Source organism: Copadichromis virginalis, linkage group LG15, assembly GCF_057382275.1.
Source record: "Copadichromis virginalis isolate Kocher_CV1m ecotype Utaka linkage group LG15, C_Virginalis_male_GT1.1, whole genome shotgun sequence".
In the NCBI taxonomy this organism is placed as follows: domain Eukaryota; kingdom Metazoa; phylum Chordata; class Actinopteri; order Cichliformes; family Cichlidae; genus Copadichromis; species Copadichromis virginalis.
The window spans coordinates 16,756,134-16,776,711 of record NC_140632.1 but is presented as its reverse complement, the minus strand read 5'-3'; the positions used below and the strand labels follow the sequence as shown (position 1 = coordinate 16,776,711).

Below are 20,578 nucleotides of genomic sequence, written 5' to 3'. Positions count from 1 at the left end.
CTATAACATAACCCATCCCTCGAGGTAATTTAAATTCAATTTTGGTGCACATACACAGCTTGATGGCTTCTTGCTGTCATGCATGAAGACGGAGAGGCTTCACTGCAGCAGATGCATTATTAAAGCCTGGCCTTATTGTGTTGTCTTCTATTAAAAACAGGTATGCTGTTACTGACCATATTTCTAGGTGACCCTGTTGGGCCATCCTGCTGCAGGACATACAATAAGATTCAAGAAAATTGTAGATGGGGCCCAAAACTGGCGGAGTATACAAGAAATAGAAGAGGCAGATGATCTAGACTGGCTTGACAGAAGGATGAAGGTCAGTGCAGGTGTAAAGCAGCAGGGAAAGCAAACAGGATGTTGCCTGCAGCTGATGTGGTCTCTTGACCTGCTGGTGGGGGAATGGAGGAGGCTTCTCCCAGCCATAAAAAAAAACAATTACTGATTCACTGTTGCAGTGCAGAATAATCCACAGTGTAAGCTCCTTATCTACAGCACAATTTAGTGAAAAAAGGAAGCCCCAGAGCAGATTATTGCTCTTACTCTTGCTATTATTTGTGCAGAGACCAGCTCCTATTTGCATTTATTCCACTGGCATTACAGAAAGGTCTGTTTGTTTGTTTTCTTAAATTTTAGTTTATCAATTGAATCATTAACATTATTTTGTGTATCCCAAATAATAACCCAAGGATATTTTATTGTTTTTATCATTTTTTTTTTAAAAAACTAAGAAAACAACACAAGTTATAGTTTTTGGACAGGACTCAGTCAATCTTAATTTCATACTCTTGATCCCTAAAAAGAAAACGAATCACATAAAACACAAACAAGATGAAAAGAAATAAAAAGAAAAACAGAAAAGAAGGAGAGGCATACTAGGAATGAATCGCCTGATTGGTGTATATTTGTAGGCTGCTGTAGCTGGGCCTGAGCATGTGAGAGTTTATGTTTCTTCAGTATGTTCTTAAAATCCACGTGTCTCAGCCATGGCCCGTTTAGCTCTTCTGGCATACAAATACGACTCCAACCACAATTCCCAGAATGCAAATCAGAAAAATAAAGACGCTGTGACGTAGTATACAAGCGAAATCCCTCCTGGATATTGTAGTTTAGAAATAACAACTGCTTACATTTACAACGGTATTCAGACTTTCTGTATAATGCTTTCTTGACTCATCCAGGGGAAATTATATATTTTATAAATACTACCTGTAGTAAAATGCTCCACAAATATTAATTTGCATCTGAGAAATTAAGAAAAACAATCCTATCGACTACACTTCCCAAAAGCCCTCTTGCTTCTGCGCATGTGTACAGCGGTGTGGCAGCTGCGTGTGTGGAGTGCAGTCACGTGGAGCCCGTAGAGTCCACCTCGGCTCCGTCCAAACAGAACGTGAGCTGTTAGCTGTCCGTGTATAGGAGCGCCGCTCGGTGCTAAGCTGATTCATGTTGTTTTTTTAGCCACCCGTCCGTTTAAACTAGCCTATTTAATCGAAGAATGAGTGATAACGATGACATCGAAGTCGATAGTGACGTAAGTATGGCTGCTTTTTGCTTTTTAAGGATGTTATTCCGCCAGCTGGAAATTTGTTTTAGCTCAACTAGCTCGTCGGCTAAGCGCTAGCTGGCAGTAAGCTGGCTAGCTCTGATCTTCTGAGTAATTTTATCGGGATTCCAGCTAAATGATAAGAAACAGTAGGCTTTCTTGCATCAGCTCATTGTTGACCTGATTAATTATCTTACTTTTCTTCAGCGAAAACAGTGAGATTGTGGAGCTTTACGAAGAATTGTGGCTACAATTGTACTTTTTGTTCTGTTTCTTTGCAGGAAGAATCACCGAGATATCACTCTGTGGTGCGTAATGCTGGATTTGTCCACTGTCGACACAAAAAAAATGTGTCTCTGATTATTGCTAAGTTAACTTATTCATCACCACTTTGCTTATTTAATTTTTATTTATTTATTATGGTGTATTAGTCAGATTGCACTATTTGGGTGGTGGGGGCTAGTCATGAGAGAGAATGTGATAGTGCGGTTATCTCGATGATAACACGTGTATGTTTTAAATTTATTTATATATGTGTGTGTGGACGGTATTTTTTGCTTTGCGTGTAGTTGTTCATGCATCTCTGCAAGTGAAGCGATAATCCTCGGCTTCAGTGTATTGCAGGGTATCCCCCATCCTGTGTATACCCGACCATAGGGAGACTGTAACACGAAATCTATATTTAGACCAAAGCTTTATCCCTACAGAGGCTTTTTTTGTGTGTGTGCGCGCGTGTTTGTTGTTTTTTTCCGGTTAACACAAAGCCTTCTGTGCTCCGTAGCAGCAGGTTAGTGGCCTGAGTCGTCTCCCCCCCCTCTTCCACCCCAGGCTTTTTTGCTCCCCTCCGCGGGGATTCCGCTCACAATCAGGTTTGCATATCATACATGTAGGTCATCTTAGTAAAGAGAGCGCGTTTACATTTTGTTCTGCATCCATGATGCAGATGCAGAGGGGGGCGTAACGGGTAGAGAGGCTGCTGCATCTCCTCGGACAGGGCTTGGTGTCAGGAAAGGGTGCAGCGGGATGTTTTCCTGTATTGCAGACGGTGATTAGAGCCATCTTCTCTCTACAGGCAGCGAAAAGGCTGGCAGCCTAAATGAATGACGTATAGCTGCATGCATACAAGCTAGGGGGAAAAAAAACACCCTGCACGATTTGGTTGGTGCACACAAAAACACCATGTTTCCCCGCCTGTCAAATAACTAGAATTAAAATGCGGAAGAGCTGTTTAGGAAATATTAGTGTTAACATGTTAACATGAAGTGATATAAAGATTAGAAAATAGCCTTTTTGCTGGTTCCCCCCCAACAGACCTGAGGCAATTCTCTCTTTATTTTTTGATCAATACTGACTTTAATGTTCTGCTTGTGTTGTCTAGTTTATACATGCATACTGAAAATATTTCGTTTTCTGCTGAACAGTAGGAGCATTTTTCTTCTTGCTTAAAATGGGCCTTTCGGGGTTGATTATGCAAGCAAGTCCCATTGGTCTGCTTATGGTTGCCTTACTTACAAGAAGTTTATGCATTTTTCTGTTTCTGGGGGGTGAATTTAAACTAGATTAAACCCCATTAAAAAAAAAAGAGTAAATATATTTAACACAGTTAATTTTATTTGCAGGAAAACCCCGACTTACTGCTTCAGACAGTTAGAGAAAAGCTAGCTTTAGAGCAAAACCTGGCAAGTTGCTTTTAGAAAAAAATCACCAGTGCTTTGCACAATTATTGAAGTGTTACCTTAGTCATAATTTTGGATGTTTGTCAGATGGCTTAAAAAAAAGTGGTCTCAAGTGTATAAAAAAATGTTGCAACATTGGCAGATGTGCTCACAGATGCGTGGAGAAATATCATTATTTTATAAAGGATAAAAAGAAGTTTCCTTCTTCTTGTTTTGCCAAACAGCAGTAATAGAACAGAATGGTGTCTCTTCGTGGTTTAATTATCTACAGACAAGTAAATTTACCACCAAGAATACTTTTGTCAGCTTGTTCAGATGCTCTCAGTTATTTATTTATTTTTTAATTAGATTGTGGCTCGTATTTTCTCAGGATTGCACTTCCCAGATTGCAATTTCTGTTTCCAAAAAGCTAAATTCACCACTTTAGCTGTGCAAACAGAGATAGGAATAAAATGTAATGATGGTTTTGGTGTGGCAGACATTGAATAGTTCTCAAAACTTGAATAGTGATGTGGAAAGTGGGCCTGTTGTCTGTAGATATGTCTTGGAAGGTGAGATAAGAGACTGAACGCTGTCTAGTCATGGAGCAAAGGGGCTGCTAAGCACTTAATGTATGTATGGTATGCAGTGTGTAATGGTTAGAAAATGTACGAGGGGCAAAATATGATTTGTTTTGTAGCTCCAAGAACAGAAATGTATAAACTAATGAACAGTGAAACCAGTCATTGTAAGATCTTAAATATGTCCTAATGAGGACATTTTTTTTAAATCGTCAACTTTGCTTCACTTGCTGGCGAATCTGTTTTAGTGGCGTTTCCATGGTTACTGGTGGAAAAAGTTTTGACAGCAGCGTAGGCTTTCGTGCGGGGAAGGTGAGTTGGTCAAGGAATGGCCAGGAAGCAGCAGCTAGGCACCTGGTGGTGTTATGTAATGTCTCATGATCAGGTATGAATAGAACGGAGGAGAAGCTCAGCTGGCGTAGGCCGCCAGCAGAACGTATCAGCTTTACAGTGAAGTGATAATGGTTGCAAGCAGGTAATAGGACACCTGCTTTTTGTGGAGCCTGATGTGCTCAACAAGGTAGCTTGACGATGCAGATACTGCTGTGTTTATAGCAGCTGTTTAGTGTTGGCGACCTAGTTAAATGTAATTATGTGCATGATGTAACCTTTAAAGTGGATTCACTTGGAATTAAAATTTCCTACACAAGTCAGAAATAAAGAAAACATTGCTGCAGTCCTGGCTCTCTGAAGGAACAGACTTGTTGAAAGGTATGTCAGGTTACGTGACAGTACATACGTGGAGATCTTGTGGCTATTTTATGTAAAGGGTGTGGTGTCTGTCCTTTAATCTGCTCTCAGAAAGAGGCATGATTCCTTATTTTTCTGTCGGTACTATGGGGTCACATCTTGATATTTGGGGGCAATTATATTGTTTAATTTTCCCAAAACAGGGTTTTCTGTCAGCTTATTTTCACTCTTTTTTTTGCCTTCAAAAGAAACAACAAGAACAAACAGAATTTGAGATGTTTTCTTTTCCCAAAGACACATTTAACAGTAGTAAAAAGTACCCTCACTGGTACTCAGATTAATAAAATTTTGTAATGTAAAAAAGCAGTTTCATATTAACCGCTAATCGTTATTAGATTAGTGTTCAATATAAATTATAATTATGTAGGTTAGAGCATGTATAGTGCAGACAGCTGGGTCATTTCATATAAATCTAAATAATTGCGTTTCCTCTAGACCTTCTCAGATACAGTTGTTTTGTTTTTTTGCTTTCGGGCTTGTAAAAATATTAAATTATATAAAATATTCATAGGCTGAAGGTAAAATCTTGCCTCAATTAAACAGACTGAAGTTGGTGTACCACTAAAAATCATTTACCTCTGAGGTCATGAGGTGGGTGGTATTAAATAAATCAAATTTTTCATGAAATGACTAACCTTATCTTTACTAATGTGATATTTACTGTCCGAACAGAACCACTTTTCCCTTAAAAAAAGTACTTACATTTTATACTTATAAGTCACTACTGCAGACCTTGAAACTGTTTTAAACTGCAGTGGTTTTAAATGTCTTTATGTACCCTGTCTCCTCTTTAACTGGTGCAATGAAACTTTGCATGAACATTTAACATTTATATGCTTTTAAAACATTTATTATAAATTCAAATTCTGATGGTTTTTGTAAATATTCAACATCCTCTTGAGAGTGCGACTTACATTGCCAAAGAGTAACTTAAAGGCACTAAAATATATATCTGTGGTAGAACTTTGTTCAAATCAGCACTTAATAGTGAACGAAGACTTTGAAGAAGCGTGAAAGGCCTGTCAAAATCCGCCTGTGAAGCTTATTTTTGCTAATTTTAAACGAATGGAAAGAAATGAGGAAACAAAAGCAGCTTTATGGAATTATTGGATTGGAGTTTATTGTGAGGTTTAACTAGGGCTGGCTGATATGGGAAAGAAAGTCATAAAACAATAATTTCTTTCTTATCAGTCTGAAATATAAATCGTGCTGTAAATGGACTCACAATTTCGGTCAAGCTTAGAGGTTCTTTTTCATACCAAGATATACAACCAAGAACACAAACACAAATGGAAAACTGAAATCTTTGGTCTGTTCCAAATAAGTATAACCTAGATATTAATCCGATATTAAAAAAAAGATATATATATATTTTTAATATAGATTCAGACTGTCTGTACAAATTCAAGAACCTTTCAAATGCAGGCAAAGGAGAACATTCAGATAGTTTAGGGCCACTTGTGCTCCAAGGCACAAGCGAACAGTTATGTCTATAACGTCTGTTCCCTGAAGCAGAGGAACGGGTTGTATTCCCCTGAACAGCTACCCTGAGGTACCCCTGAGCAAGGTACCGTCCCTACACACTGCTCCCCGGGCGCCCAATGGCTGCCCACTGCTTCACTGAGTGAATGGGTTAAATGCAGAGAGGAATTTCCCCACGGGGATCAGTAAAGTACACTTTCTTTTTCGAATAAGAAGCAAAGTGCCGTCTCAACAAAGTGGGCAGTGACGCTCATATGGATCAGATGTGCAACTTGACCACAAAGCCAGTGTGGTGGCGAAGAATGACACAGCTGTCCAGCCGTCGCTCTACAGTCCATGTACAGCTTTGAAAGTACGAGAAATGTTAATGGTCAGTTCCTTTAATTCAACATTATCGACTGTGCTTACTGGCATCGTGTCTTGTTATCGGACAGTTCCATTCAGCAAAGTTCTCGTAGCTTGAGTCTTGTGCCGCGAGTCGTCGTTAAACTTTTTATTTTGTTTTATCTCAATCACACTCACTTGTACTGCTGCAGCCCAAACACTAGCATATGTGGTGCTACTGGCTACACCTCCTATGTCAGCCTATGCTGACGTGGCTCTGTGTTCTCATTATCATTGGTCTTTTGTCTTATCTGTCAAAACATGCTGGAATAAGGTTTGTCAGCTTTATGGTGACCATATCTTATATTTATATTGAGCAAAACTTTATTCATGGGCATTTCTTTTGTCATTTTTATCGTCCAGCTCTGAGTTTAGCCAAATAAACTGTACATTTACAAAAGGGAAAGTAAACCTAATGGCCAGCGTTGATTGGTAACTGTATTTAAAGCAGTTCCAGTGTTTTAAATAGCTTGTCTGTAAGTCACCACTTGCTTTTAACAAGCAGGAATTCTATAATAAATGAATGCTAACATACTCTGGGCTTTACTCCTGTTAATATACTGAACATAATAGTCTTCCCCTCATTGCCGTTGAACAAGAAAGTCAACCACGTGCACTTTCTGTATCTATTGTCTCGTCGCTGAAGCATCCATAGATACAGCCACCAGACTGGTAATTGCACATGCCATCAATAGCAGTCATGTTTGTTCATGCAAGGATTAATGGAGGGAGTGCTTGGCACAATGAGGCACATGGTCCTGGTGGTTTTTTCTCCCTTCTGGTTGGTCTCTGTTTTATGCAACACACTGTAGGAGCAGCTGCCACTGAGTCACATGATATGCATTGTGGGTAGCTTTAAGGGTATATATGTGGGGTTTTGTTTGGTTTTTTTTTTTTTTTTAATTAAAGTTTCAGTTTCAGTGACACTCAGGGTGTCTAGGATGTGTTCATGCTCTGCAGCATTTATCTTCTTGCTAAGACCTTCAGCAGGATGTTTACTTGCTTAAAGTATTACTTGAGTCACGCTTTACGCCCACCGAGATCACAGCGAAAGGCTTGTCTTAACCTGCTCTTCATCTCACTCGTGGCCACTTTGGCTTTTGTTGTAATCCATGGACAAAATGAGTCAGATGACACAAGGTCACCTGACTTCTGTCTCCTCTTCTCTTTGCCTGAAACTGTGGCGTGACCACAAATATTGTTCTGTTTTCATTGCTAATATTTTAGTCACATCTCGTTCTTTGCTGAAGCTGTGTGATGGTGGATGTACAGATGATTTTGGAGGCTCTTATTGGGAGTTGGGCTCAGCCTGGTGACAGCATGGATTAGTCAGGAGTCAGATTTGATTGGAGGCTGTAATTGTTTGGCCTAAAAACAGGCCGAACTACATGCTGATCAGTCCTCTGGTCATTGGAGTTCAGATGTGTGGTTTTGAATTAACAGCTAGTTATGTGCCTGTTTTTAGTTGGTGTTTGTTAATAGTGTTGGGTTGTTATAGTTAAGCTAGTTATTTGATTTGACAAAAGACATGAAAAATGTTGTATTTTAGTTCATACAACAGCCTAAAATTAACCTCAAATTTACGGTGAAAAGCCGAACCCCATAAAGGTTGGAGAGCAAAACAACCTCTGTTCATGACTGCTGAACTGTTTACTTTCTCATCAGGGAGTTAGCTGACACTATTATTTGTCATCATGTTTGCAGTGACTAGTTTTCATGTTCAAATTTAGAGATTTCTCCGTATTTTGGTCTATTTTAGACAATAGAGTTTTGCAGCAAATGAAGAGGGAGCTGGAAGTAGCATTTCATTGTTAGCATGTTAAGATGTAATAATGCATCTACAGTGCTTGGCAAATTTATTAGACCACTATCCAATGTAAGGTTTATGTCACACTAGATTAACACTATTGGTGATTACCAAAATAATTTTTCACGTTTCTGTGATTGTTAATCCACCAATATGCACTTTATGCTCTTTAATTTGCAAAATTTAAAGTTATTTATTTAGATTTCTATGGTTGACTGATGTTCTTAAATTCGGACTTCTCAGATGAGTACAGTGTGCCGGCATAAATGCAGGTATTAAAAAACACAAATGCAGTTTGTCTAATAAATACCAATATAATTTTTTAGATTTAAACAAGTTTTGGACTATTTCTAAAATATTAGCTTGATTGTTTTTATGACTATTGGTCTAATAAATTTAAGCATTTTGTGTTTAAATATGTTATATCTTCCTTATGTTTAGTTAAAAAGAAAAGTTTTCTCACCTTTGGTCATATTTAAATTTGGGTAAAATATCAGAGTAATGACGGTCTACACTAAGATCTGGCCTTCTATGTAGAATCTGTCATATCGGCTGCTGATATTGAAATCCGTTGAGGACTGTGAGGTTAAACCTTTTATCTTGTGGATTACAGAGCGATAATATTTGCATGAGTTTCAGTGAACTGCAGTCCCTGTTTTAATATGAATTTCTTTAAAATGACAAGATAAGTGTGTTGATATTAAAAAAGAAGAAAGGAGGGTTATGTTTCACAAATTTTGAAGTTGGTGAAAAGGAAAGGATTTACATCTTTAATAGTAAAATGAATTTTTACAGGTTGAGGCTGTTGAGCAGTTTAAAGATGGCCTTAAAAATGTGTGACTATCATTCTCAGTGTTTTATTATAGATTGAAGACAAACTAATTTTGATGCCTTACTGGGGATATTAACTACATCTTAAATGAGTCCTCCTCCTCTGTAATGGTTGGTTAATAATAATGATGGCTGCACTGAATTAAAAGCACAAAGCAGTGTTTTACTTCAGAGTGCGACTTGGCAGCAGAGCGGCTTGTGAACGTTTGACTGGGACGGCTGGACACCCGCTGTCCCTCTACCCACGCTGCTCTGCTGCCTGGCTTAAGGCCCTGTGACTCTTGTCATTGCAGGCAGACAAACGGGCACACCACAATGCGCTGGAGCGCAAGCGTAGGGACCACATCAAAGACAGCTTTCACAGCCTCCGAGACTCGGTACCCTCCCTGCAGGGAGAAAAGGTTGGTAACACTCAGCCTGTAAGTCTGCCTACCACACAAATGCCAACTACACACTCATGTATGAAAAATATTTGAATTTGAATGAATTGTTATTGTGTCATGTCTATGCTAAAATGTGAATTTTACTGTTTATGATGTTTAGAAAACAGCATGTAGATGTTCAGAGATGCAGATGTCTTGTTGCTTCATGTGGAGGGCATTGATTGGGCAGCTGATTAGTGGAGGGTAAATGGTAGAAGGGTGCAGACTGGCAACAGGAAGGCAGTGATGCAGTCTAAGTACTTGGAGCAGCATTGGGAAGTTATTATGAGGACATTTTGTTGCTCTCTTCCTGTTTTGACATCATTGACGTAGAGAATTTTTAGAGTGGGTTCAGCAACTGGCTGCACAAGGGTTTTATTTCAGTTCAGGAAACACACAGTGCAAAATGGCTTGATTTATCTCAGTCCGAATCACCACATGGACATCGCTGTTTAGCTATCGATTACAGTGGGGCAAAAAAGTATTTAGTCAGCCACCGATTGTGCAAGTTCCCCCACCTAAAATGATGACAGAGGTCAGTAATTTGCACCAGAGGTACACTTCAACTGTGAGAGACAGAATGTGAAAAAAAAATCCATGAATCCACATGGTAGGATTTGTAAAGAATTTATTCGTAAATCAGGGTGGAAAATAAGTATTTGGTCAATAACAAAAATACAACTCAATACTTTGTAACATAACCTTTGTTGGCAATAACAGAGGTCAAACGTTTACTATAGGTCTTTACCAGGTTTGCACACACAGTAGCTGGTATTTTGGCCCATTCCTCCATGCAGATCTTCTCGAGAGCAGTGATGTTTTGGGGCTGTCGCCGAGCAACACGGACTTTCCACTCCCGCCACAGATTTTCTATGGGGTTGAGGTCTGGAGACTGGCTAGGCCACTCCAGGACTTTCAAATGCTTCTTACGGAGCCACTCCTTTGTTGCCCGGGCGGTGTGTTTTGGATCATTGTCATGTTGGAAGACCCAGCCTCGTTTCATCTTCAAAGTTCTCACTGATGGAAGGGGGTTTTGGCTCAAAATCTCACGATACATGGCCCCATTCATTCTGTCCTTAACACGGATCAGTCGTCCTGTCCCCTTGGCAGAAAAACAGCCCCATAGCATGATGTTTCCACCCCCATGCTTCACAGTAGGTATGGTGTTCTTGGGATGCAACTCAGTATTCGTCTTCCTCCAAACACAACGAGTTGAGTTTACCAAAAAGTTCTACTTTGGTTTCATCTGACCACATGACATTCTCCCAATCCTCTGCTGTATCATCCATGTGCTCTCTGGCAAACTTCAGACGGGCCTGGACATGCACTGGCTTCAGCAGCGGAACACGTCTGGCACTGCGGGATTTGATTCCCTGCCGTTGTAGTGTGTTACTGATGGTGACCTTTGTTACTTTGGTCCCAGCTCTCTGCAGGTCATTCACCAGGTCCCCCTGTGTGGTTCTGGGATCTTTGCTCACCGTTCTCATGATCATTTTGACCCCACGGGATGAGATCTTGCGTGGAGCCCCAGATCGAGGGAGATTATCAGTGGTTTTGTATGTCTTCCATTTTCTGATGATTGCTCCCACAGTTGATTTTTTCACACCAAGCTGCTTGCCTATTGTAGATTCACTCTTCCCAGTCTGGTGCAGGTCTACAATACTTTTCCTGGTGTCCTTCGAAAGCTCTTTGGTCTTGGCCATGGCGGAGTTTGGAGTCTGACTGTTTGAGGCTGTGGACAGGTGTCTTTTATACAGATGATGAGTTCAAACAGGTGCCATTCATACAGGTAACGAGTGGGGGACAGAAAAGCTTCTTACAGAAGACGTTACAGGTCTGTGAGAGCCAGAGATTTTCCTTGTTTGAGATGACCAAATACTTATTTTCCACCCTAATTTACGAATAAATTCTTTACAAATCCTACCATGTGGATTCATGGATTTTTTTTTCACATTCTGTCTCTCACAGTTGAAGTGTACCTCTGGTGCAAATTACTGACCTCTGTCATCATTTTAAGTGGGGGAACTTGCACAATCGGTGGCTGACTAAATACTTTTTTGCCCCACTGTAAAACAACAAAACAAGTTATGGCTGGGTATCAAATCAGTGTACTTTTGTGCTTCTGAGTCTGTGTTTCAAAGATTACCAAGTGGCAGTCTGTTGTAGTTTGGGCAGGTTCACAGTCTTTGGTCACAGTTCCCAATAATAAACATTTTGCCAATTTTTAGACCTTAAACTTGCATTAACGTAAAAAATAGGAATATGGACTTCCCCTGTTCAGTTACGGATTGGGAGTTGTGAACCTTCTTTGAGATGTGTGGCTGATCGAGCCACACTAGCATAAATGGTTATGAGGCTGTTTATGGCAGCGGTCCCCGGGCCTCGGACCGGCACCGGTCCGTGTGTCATTTGGTACCGGGCCGCGAGAGTTGAGGCTCAGGTGTGAAATGTATGGTTTTCAAGGTTTTTATCGGTTTTCAGCGTTATTTTGTTATCGTTTTTATCGTTAACTCGGTTTTCCTGAGTCTTTTCATGTGTGTTATGAATAAATCTTTTTTTTTTCGGTACCGGTACTAGTTTTATTTTGTTGTATTTATACGCGACACCTTAAAGGCTGGTCCGTGGCGCAAAAGTCGGGGACCGCTGGTTTATGGCATATCACTTGCACCAATGTGCTGATCATAAACAGGCAGATTAACCAGAAGGCTTAACTCTTTAAATATGGGACGAATTACAAAATAAACAAACCTTTTTAATGATTGAGCATCTTTTTCACGTTCCTAGTGGTTCTGGCCTTCTAGTGTTAAACAGAAGATTGCAGTGGTTTGACTGTAATTCTGATCTTTTTTCTGTTTTTTGTTGGTATTTTGGCTTGAGTAGTGTTTGGTTTTTTCTTACCCAACAGCTCCCCTTCCCCTGCACTAATGGCTGTAATGTATGTCGTAAACAAGCAGAGTAAAAAAATGTGATAGATTGCATCTTGGAAAATTCTTTCAAGCAGTGTTTTGATCAAGATAATGAACACTAGTATGTTGGCTGCTTTAGAATATGTGGACGTGTTAAATAGTTGAGTGTTGGAAAGTGCATTCAGTGCAAGCATGTTGAGCCTATAATCTAGAAGGAAGGAAGGCTGGTGGTGCCACACTTATTGTTTCCTGACTGTTAGACTTGATCCTCAGTCTAAATTCTAATTTTCCATTGATTAACTGCTTTTTGGGAAAGAAGAAACACGTCTGTTCCTTAAATGTCAGTCCGCTTCTGCCTTTGAGTTGAAGTAAGGTTTAAAGCCTTCTGAGTTTCTTGGGGTGAGCTGTAATTCAGCAGTAGAGCTGCTAAAGCGCTACCCAAGAGCAGCTTTACTGCCATCAGACTTGGAGATATTTGGGTTGTGTTTCTGCCCAAATGTGTTTTGTTGCAGGGTAAGGAGCTGAAATCAACTCGTATCCCCTTTAACGCAGTGTTTAACCTGCAAAGGCATTAAAGCGGTTATGAAATTAGTAGTTGGGGACATCCATATCATCTGTAGGATATATCTGATGGACATTTTTTGCCTCCTCTGGCAGCAACACATCTGTGGATGGGGTGAAGGTCCAGTTAGCAGTATTAACCTTCTGAGGCAGAGGAAAATGTCCACATATATTTATCCATACTACTTGGCTTACCTTTATCAATAAGAGTAATGTAGAGTTTAAATGTTTGCATTAAATTTATGCTGTGGGTACGTTGTAACTGCAAAATCCTATGAAACCTCGTGACCAGACATGCATCGCCCTACAAAGGTAACTGCATTTCATTGCAATGACTGCGATTGGTGCCGTTTCCATCTGTGCATTTCTGACGAGCACTTCTTGTGCCTCTATCTGCCAAACTGACGGGAAGAGAGCAGCTCAACTTGAAGAGATAAGTTCCACTCACAAGTGCTATTCGAGTAGCAAAATTGCAGTGCAGATATGCCAACTCGAATAAACTACATAGTGGCCTCAGTATAGACAGTTAAATAAAGCTTAAATCCCAAATATACTTAAATTTATTTCCAGCGGCGTGTTCTTTGCAACGCATGACCTTAATTGAAGTTTTGTAAACGTGCCATTGCTAGCCATGTGAAATTAACTTATTGCCAATTTTGGATGTGTGGCAATAAAAGATCAACTGAATAAGGCCTTGGGCTTAGAGTGGTTAGTGACCACCTGGTAACTGCCTGTTGTGAAGGATACATAATCCCCAACTGGTTGCTGGAGGTTTGATTGCAGTTGCTAGGAAAATAATTGCTAAAGACACAGGCACGCAGGCCTACAGACCGGCCAGTGACTCACCTGTTGCTAGGTTGTTCCCTGACCATTTGGCCTTGTGATTGCTTTGATCGCTAGCATATTGCTGCAGTTGTTTGAATGGAAGTGATGGAGTTGTCTACAAATATGGTCCAGCTACTCTCCGAGCTGTTGCGTCACAAGCAGGAAACAGATCATTGGCATTCAATGAAAATCATGTTTGCTTCAGCTCTGCAGCACAGCTTTTACTTCTAAGGGAAGCGTTCTCATTTCCAGTGAGTGTAGCACTTTCTCCAGTTGTCCTGAGCTACTGGTTAGCGAGTGTTTGCACAAGAAAAACCTGCAGGCAACTTTGGTTCGGCACCTTCTTTGACACTCATACACATCTGGCACTTTTCACTTTTCCCTAGAAACGGGGGATTGTATCACATTCTCTATGGTGGACACCTCTTGCTGTCACTGTCACTTTAATTTAAATTAGACTTGTTTTTCTTAAACAGAAGGTAAGTTGGAGCCTTTAAATGATTTTTTTTAAAATCAGTGATACCCAGCCATAATTTGTACAGGTCAAGTAGCTGACAGACACCAGGTAGGCATGATGGCAAAGCTGTAATCTGAGCTGGTTGCTGCTGCAGTGTTTGTTGTCTGCTGTAATCGAGGAGAGGCCTCTGACCGTAACTTGTCAGGGGTATGACAAAGCTTATGCATGTCAGACTGAAGTGCTAGCAGATTTCAGGGGGTTAAAAGAAGGCAAGCTAGGTAGAGAAATGCACTGCTGTCTCAGATACCCTGTAGTGTCCTGCAGTGGTTTGAGTCTGCAGTGTGCTGCTCTCTGGGGCCAGTCTGCGTAGCATCATGGCAGGGGTTAGAGTTACTGTGTTAGAAATGTGATAAAGACTCTGTATACTTGCGTCATTGCTTCAATTTTTGCATGTGTCACTAACAGCAGTCTACCAAACAGGCGTCTCGAGCTCAAATCCTAGACAAAGCCACAGAGTACATTCAGTACATGAGGCGGAAAAACCACACACACCAGCAGGACATCGACGACCTGAAGAGGCAGAACGCACTGCTTGAGCAACAAGGTAACACTTCTTATCGGGGAGAGGCGGGCTGATTAATGCTGGTTTGGGTCGGCTGTGAGGTTTTCCACCTGATAGGTGCAAGCGTGGACGGCCGAACAATAAATGTTTGTTTGAATGTTTTGGCGATAAAGGAGTGTGTGTGTGTGAATAGTTTCAGAACACACTGCTCTTTACGCATAAACAGATTTATTTTATTTTTTTTAGAAAAAGAACAAGTCTGCCCCCTTTTCTGTTCTAAATTTACTATAGGATCATCTGCAACTACATGGGGGAAATACAACATTTTATCATTATGTTTGAGCGTTTAATAACATGCCTCCTTGTACCTCCATGTAATCACCTAAAAGAGAATGGCCCCTCTAACGTCTCTCCCTCATGTTTCTAAAGTTTATGTATGAGATGTGCTTGTCTATTTTTACGTCCAGGGCCGAGGTTGCTCTAAGGCTAATATTTCCACGCTTCTCAGTAACCAGGTTACAATCGGCTTTCTTCAGTAAGCTCATAACAGTCATGTAAACGAAGATGGTGGTTACTAAAACCAGAGTGAAGGATTAGACAAACCTGGCAAAGCTCAGAATGATGGAAACAAGATTGATTTTCGACATAAAAAGCAAAAGGACCTACAAATGTGCATTTCGTACCAAGCATTACTGGAGAATCCAAGAGACAAAAATGGTTTTAACTGTTGAGCACAGGAAGCTTTCTCAGAGACTTTGGAGAGACAAAGGTCTAAATATTGTCATTGTTTAGACCTTGAGCAAATTTGGACCATCATGTTCTGCTCTCTGATGTACCTAAAATCCTCCAAAACTCAATGAAAGGTGTAGCTTAGACATGGTGCATTAATATACTCTTGTGCAAAATGAGGATGTTTTCCATATGTATATGAATCACGTTTGTTTCTTAAAGTCTTAAACCCTCCTGATAACTGAGCCGAAAATGGTTGCATTTGCTTTATTTTACACTATAATACAATAAGTCACCATCTTTTAACAAAGTATAATACGCTTCATTGAGCAGAGTTAAGTGTAGGATACAGAAAATCCTGAGTGCAGTGTTCCCACATAAGGATGCATGGTCTCAGGAGGCTAAAATTTTGTGAGACCCCTGCGTCATCACTCTGATTTTTTCCCTTCCCCCCTTTTAAGCATTAGATTGCACAAAAATGCCAGCTGTAGCAAAACTGATAGAAATAAGATAATATATGTAAAATTAAGGGTTTTGTTTGTTTGTTTGTTTGTTAGAAGGCTCAATAAACAGTCCAGTTTCAGGCTTTGAAGCAGTTTGATTGAGCTCATGTGACATTGTGGGCGACAAACAACCCAATTTAATGTTGAGTGGGCCGGCCCAAAGAAGCTGCCCTTTCTGTCGGTCTAAAGAAGTTTAACTACAGAAATTGGTGCTGTAACGTTTTTGTCATTTAATAGTTGATTTACTACTTTTTTACTTTGGTGTAGTATGAATAGCCACGGGAGAGCTATTTGCCAATAAGAGAAGTTGTTAAACTCATGAAACTGCAGGTAAGAGTCCAAAGTAAATGCCCTCCTTCACAATTTCTAATGCCATGCAGATTGGTATCTTTGCTGGGGCGATTCTGGCCCCAGGATTCAGATTCACTCTTAAGTTTGACTGTTTGAAATCTGTTTAATTACTTCAAGATCTCGCGCTGAAAGTAATCTGTTAGTGCTTTGAATGCATCCTAATCAGGTTTCTGTCCAGCTTATAAAAGCAGAGAATTATGATCAGCAGTGTTTCCTCAGACCAATCGTTTCTTCAGTAAATTTGAGTTCTCTGTTCCTTTGTGTCCACGCAGTCCGCGCTCTGGAGAAAGTGAAGGGCTCAGCTCAGCTCCAGGCCAACTATTCCTCGTCTGACAGCAGCCTGTACACCAACCCCAAAGGCAGCGCCGTGTCGGCTTTCGACGGCGGCTCCGACTCCAGCTCGGAGTCGGAGGCAGAAGAGCCACCCACCAGGAAGAAGGTGCGCGTGGAGGCAAGCTAGAGAGCCGAGCGTCTTAAAACGAAAAAATAAAAAAAGGAAAAAAAATAGGTGCGGTCGAGGCAGCAGAGCACAGCGGAGGGCGAGAGGGGAGACGGCCTTCAAAGCTCTCGAGGCTCACCGACCTCTCCTACCTTCATGCCAACGACCACCTCGGCCTCCCTCGTCATCCTCTCTCCTCCATCTCTGGATGGGCTCGCACTGGAGACTCGTCGCCATCAAATCTCCTCACAACAGCCGCCACAATCGTCTCTCTCCAGCCAGTCTCCACCCACGGGAGAGAGGTTGTAAGCAGGGTGAAAGACAACTGCTTCAATCCACCTAGAGAGCTTCAGGTTCCCCTCCTCCTCCACCCCTCTTTCTCTGTTGATTTTTGTTCTCCATCATTGGTATCCTCCCCTTCTTTAGCAACATCAATCCAAATCCTAAAAAGAGGCAGCTTGGCTATGTAAGGACTCGAGGCTCTTTTGTGTGTGTGTGTACCCTCAGTAAAGCTCCTCCTCCTCCCCCAAGTTATCTTTTTTTCCTTTGGGAGGAAGGATGAGCCAGGTGTACTCTTTCAAGCACTGCTATGTTATGTATTTTTTTTGTTTTTGTTTAGAATTTACACACACACCTAGATAAAAAAAAGAAAAAAGTTTTGGAAAGATTTACCTTTTTAAAAATGAATAAAACATTTGTAGCTTTCTTTTTTTTTTCCAGTAAAGAATGTGAAGATGCTCGGAGCAAATGTTAAAAGTGATAACCCACCTCAGCCCCACTGGATTGCAGACGTTTCCTGCAGCACACACTTGTCAACACAAGATGATTAAAAAAAGAAAAGAGAGAGAGAAACCTGTTCTGTTGAAATTGATGTTTTGAAGGAGAATATTCCTGAACTTATATCGTATTTTGTCCTTTAGCTTGAAGTAGTGGATGACTTTAGGTGGCTGAATACATTAGGCATCTCGTTTTATATATTTCAAAAAAGCATTAATTGGATGTTTTCAAGTTCAAACAGTATGTTATGCATTTCTTTAGTGATCACACAAGTCATGAGATGATGCTGATTTTGTCACATGTAGTTTTCTTCAAGGTTATGAACTAGGTTTTGAATCTGAAAAAGTAGCCCCCGTCTCCTGCAGTACAGGGAAGCAAAAGAAGTCCATGTCAGTGTGTTGTGCTTTACACAGTAAAAATCAATGTTGCTGAATCCCCCCCCCCCCTCCAAGGAAAAAAAAAGAGGAAGCATTTTCGTGTCTAGGAAATGTGTGTGTATGTATATTGTTTCCATTTAATTTCTATTTAGAAGGATATTATTAGTGTAGTAGGTCTTTGTCCAGTTCCATTCCATGGAAATTACAAGTATGTTGTACATACTGCCAACAATTGTCTTGCAAGTTGAGGCCTACCTTTACTATGAGACTATAAAATAAACTATTTTATCCTTTAGCTGTCTGTCTGTGGTCACTGATCAGCATTTCCTTCGGTGTGTGAAAGTGCTAAAATATTGGACTCTGCTCTTTTTCTTTTTTTTAAGAATGGCTTCTTGACAGCTGCCTTTCCAATGAGACCATTTAGGACGAGACCTTATCAAACAGTAGATTGATCAACTGAAATGCTAAATGTCAACTGTTTAGCTGCTATTTGAGGCACTAAACATCGAAAAACTCAAAGGCTTTTCTTTTCAAAAAAATGTGCACAAAATGTTAAAGAAATCTACAATAAATCATACACAGGGACCCAGAATTGATCTACTGACTCCCCTGATGAAGGCTTGTGTGCCAAAATATGTTGGAAGGTTTTTGTTTTTTAAGTTAAACATGACAGTGCCATGAGAATAAAAACATTTGAAATTTTCAACTGAAAAGAAAGAGCCTTGGAACTTCTTTCCTCCTCCACCTGTTGAATTTCCTCAATTTTTTAAGGACTCACTGCACACATATACGGCACATTTCCAGCTCTTTGGGATTCACTTGTTGGCCCAAAGCTATGCCTCTAAATCAAATTTAAGACCAAACTGGAAATGGAAATACCCATCATAGATGAAATCTTATTTGGTCATTAATGACCTGTGTCATCATCCTTATGGTTTCCATGTTTTGTTTTTCAAATTTTAAAATGCATTTCACCGTTAACAGTTTCTAGAAGTCTGAAAATGTGCAATCGAACTGAACAATGCAGCCACATGGCGTGATCGAAAAAATGTGTGGCGGCGGCTTAACGAAGCTGTACGTGGGAACATTAAAGACTCAAACTGAATTTAACTGATTTATTGTGCAGGTGTAGTGAAGTCAGGTTTTTCTGGTTTTGTTTGTCTACCTGATGTGTTATAATTTCCCATTTTTACACGAGAGTCGTTTTTTAACCAGGTGGCTGAGCAGCGGCCAACCCCAGCCGACTCTTGTCTGTTCACGGTCATTCCCTTCTTATTTAGAGGATACTTTTGTGTGTGTTTCCTGCTCTCCGGTTTAACCACTCTCTGGATTTTAGAAAAGTCTACAAGCATCGGAAATATTTTAATTGCTTTAATATGTCATGTTCTTTGCCCTGAGTTGCACACATGTACCAATTTGATGACCTATTCAAGCGCCGAGTCTCCCTTCCCCAGTATCCACCTGTAACTGCCATTCCCATTACTGTAAATAACATGTTTGCATGGAATGAGCCTAGACACGCTGCCTTTATAAAGCTGATGCAATAAATCATTTGGCAAATGTCCAAAAGCTCCAGTTTCTAAAATAGGAGGGTGCAACTACTGAGATGAGAAAAACTAAATCGGATTTTGTATAGATTTATTCTGTCTTTTGTAAAGTCTAAAATGACCTCAAACGTAAACCTTTTAAGATCTACAATAACGCTTTACCCTTTTGAAAGCCTACTAGCAGTAACCCTTGATGCTCTTCCCTGAACTGAGCGTCTTTCATACTTCAGGCCTGCTTATAGGACAAAATGACTGGGTCTGCATCATCTAGCTGTCATCTGAAAACCTGGAAAATATCCTAATGGTCATCAAACCGCATCTTTATTGTTACACACTGAGGTGTCAAGTCATCATTAAGGGTACAAAGGAGGTCATAAAATGTGATCTTTATGGGGGAAAGAGTTAAGTAGCTGTCTTAGTACTTTGTCCCCATTTGTCCTGTAATCATGGACTCGACACAGTTTGCTACCTTTTAATTTAATTTTAATCCTGTTTTGCTGAGCTTCAAGTTAAAGGGAAATTACACAGAGTGCGATTATACACTCGCCAGCCACTTTGTTAAGTACACTAGTACCAAGTTAGATCCTCCTCTAACAAGTTGGTGGAAACATCTAACATGTGACTCTTGCCCATATTGACATGATAGCATCAAACAGGTGCTGCACATTGGTTGGCCGCACATCTACGATGCAAATCGCTTGTTCAAACACATCCCAAAGGTGCTCTGCTGGATTGAGCTCTGCGGACGCCATTTGAGTACAGTGAACTCGTTACATTCACGAAACCAGTTCGGGATGATTTCGGATGTGTGACACAGTAGATACACCATACAAGTGTGGTCACAAAGGGATAGACAGAATAGTATGTGGCATAAAAAAAAGCACAGTTTGAATTTCAGGAGGTTGTTTTGACCATGCCTGTGTGTGTAAATACACCAAGTTGCTGCCCTATTGTTGGTTGCTTTACAAAAGCAGTGGAACTGGTGTACCTAATGAACTGGCCAGTGAATATAATACGTGTATAACATACAAACTCAGAAAAAACACCTGACCGACCCCCTCAGCACCCTAACACCATCATGAG

The 20,578-nt window shown here is 40.5% G+C and overlaps 1 protein-coding gene across 7 annotated transcripts; it reads left to right on the top strand.

Moving 5' to 3' along the window:
• Positions 1-1,349: 1,349 nt before the first annotated feature.
• Positions 1,350-18,243, top strand: max (myc associated factor X). Of its 7 annotated transcripts, none has more exons than XM_085432213.1 (5): positions 1,350-1,537; positions 1,831-1,857; positions 9,333-9,458; positions 14,691-14,814; positions 16,628-18,243. In XM_085432213.1, exons 1-5 carry the CDS (start codon positions 1,502-1,504, stop codon positions 16,813-16,815), a joined length of 501 nt encoding a protein of 166 aa, XP_085288339.1. In that variant the 5' UTR covers positions 1,350-1,501; the 3' UTR covers positions 16,816-18,243. The 7 variants fall into 7 exon arrangements, with proteins under 7 accessions (XP_085288339.1, XP_085288338.1, XP_085288342.1 ...); XM_085432212.1 differs by having other exon boundaries at positions 14,676-14,814; XM_085432216.1 differs by having other exon boundaries at positions 1,351-1,537; positions 9,333-9,440.
• Positions 18,244-20,578: the final 2,335 nt, after the last annotated feature.

Bases quoted from the DNA above. Each gene is read 5' to 3' on its own strand.
- max (XM_085432212.1), top strand. From the start codon at position 1,502: ATGAGTGATAACGATGACATCGAAGTCGATAGTGAC. The intron at 1,858-9,332 runs GTGCGTAATGCT...TTGTCATTGCAG, and splicing joins CACCGAGATATCACTCTGTG to GCAGACAAACGGGCACACCA. The intron at 9,459-14,675 runs GTAAGTCTGCCT...TGTCACTAACAG, and splicing joins AGGTTGGTAACACTCAGCCT to CAGTCTACCAAACAGGCGTC.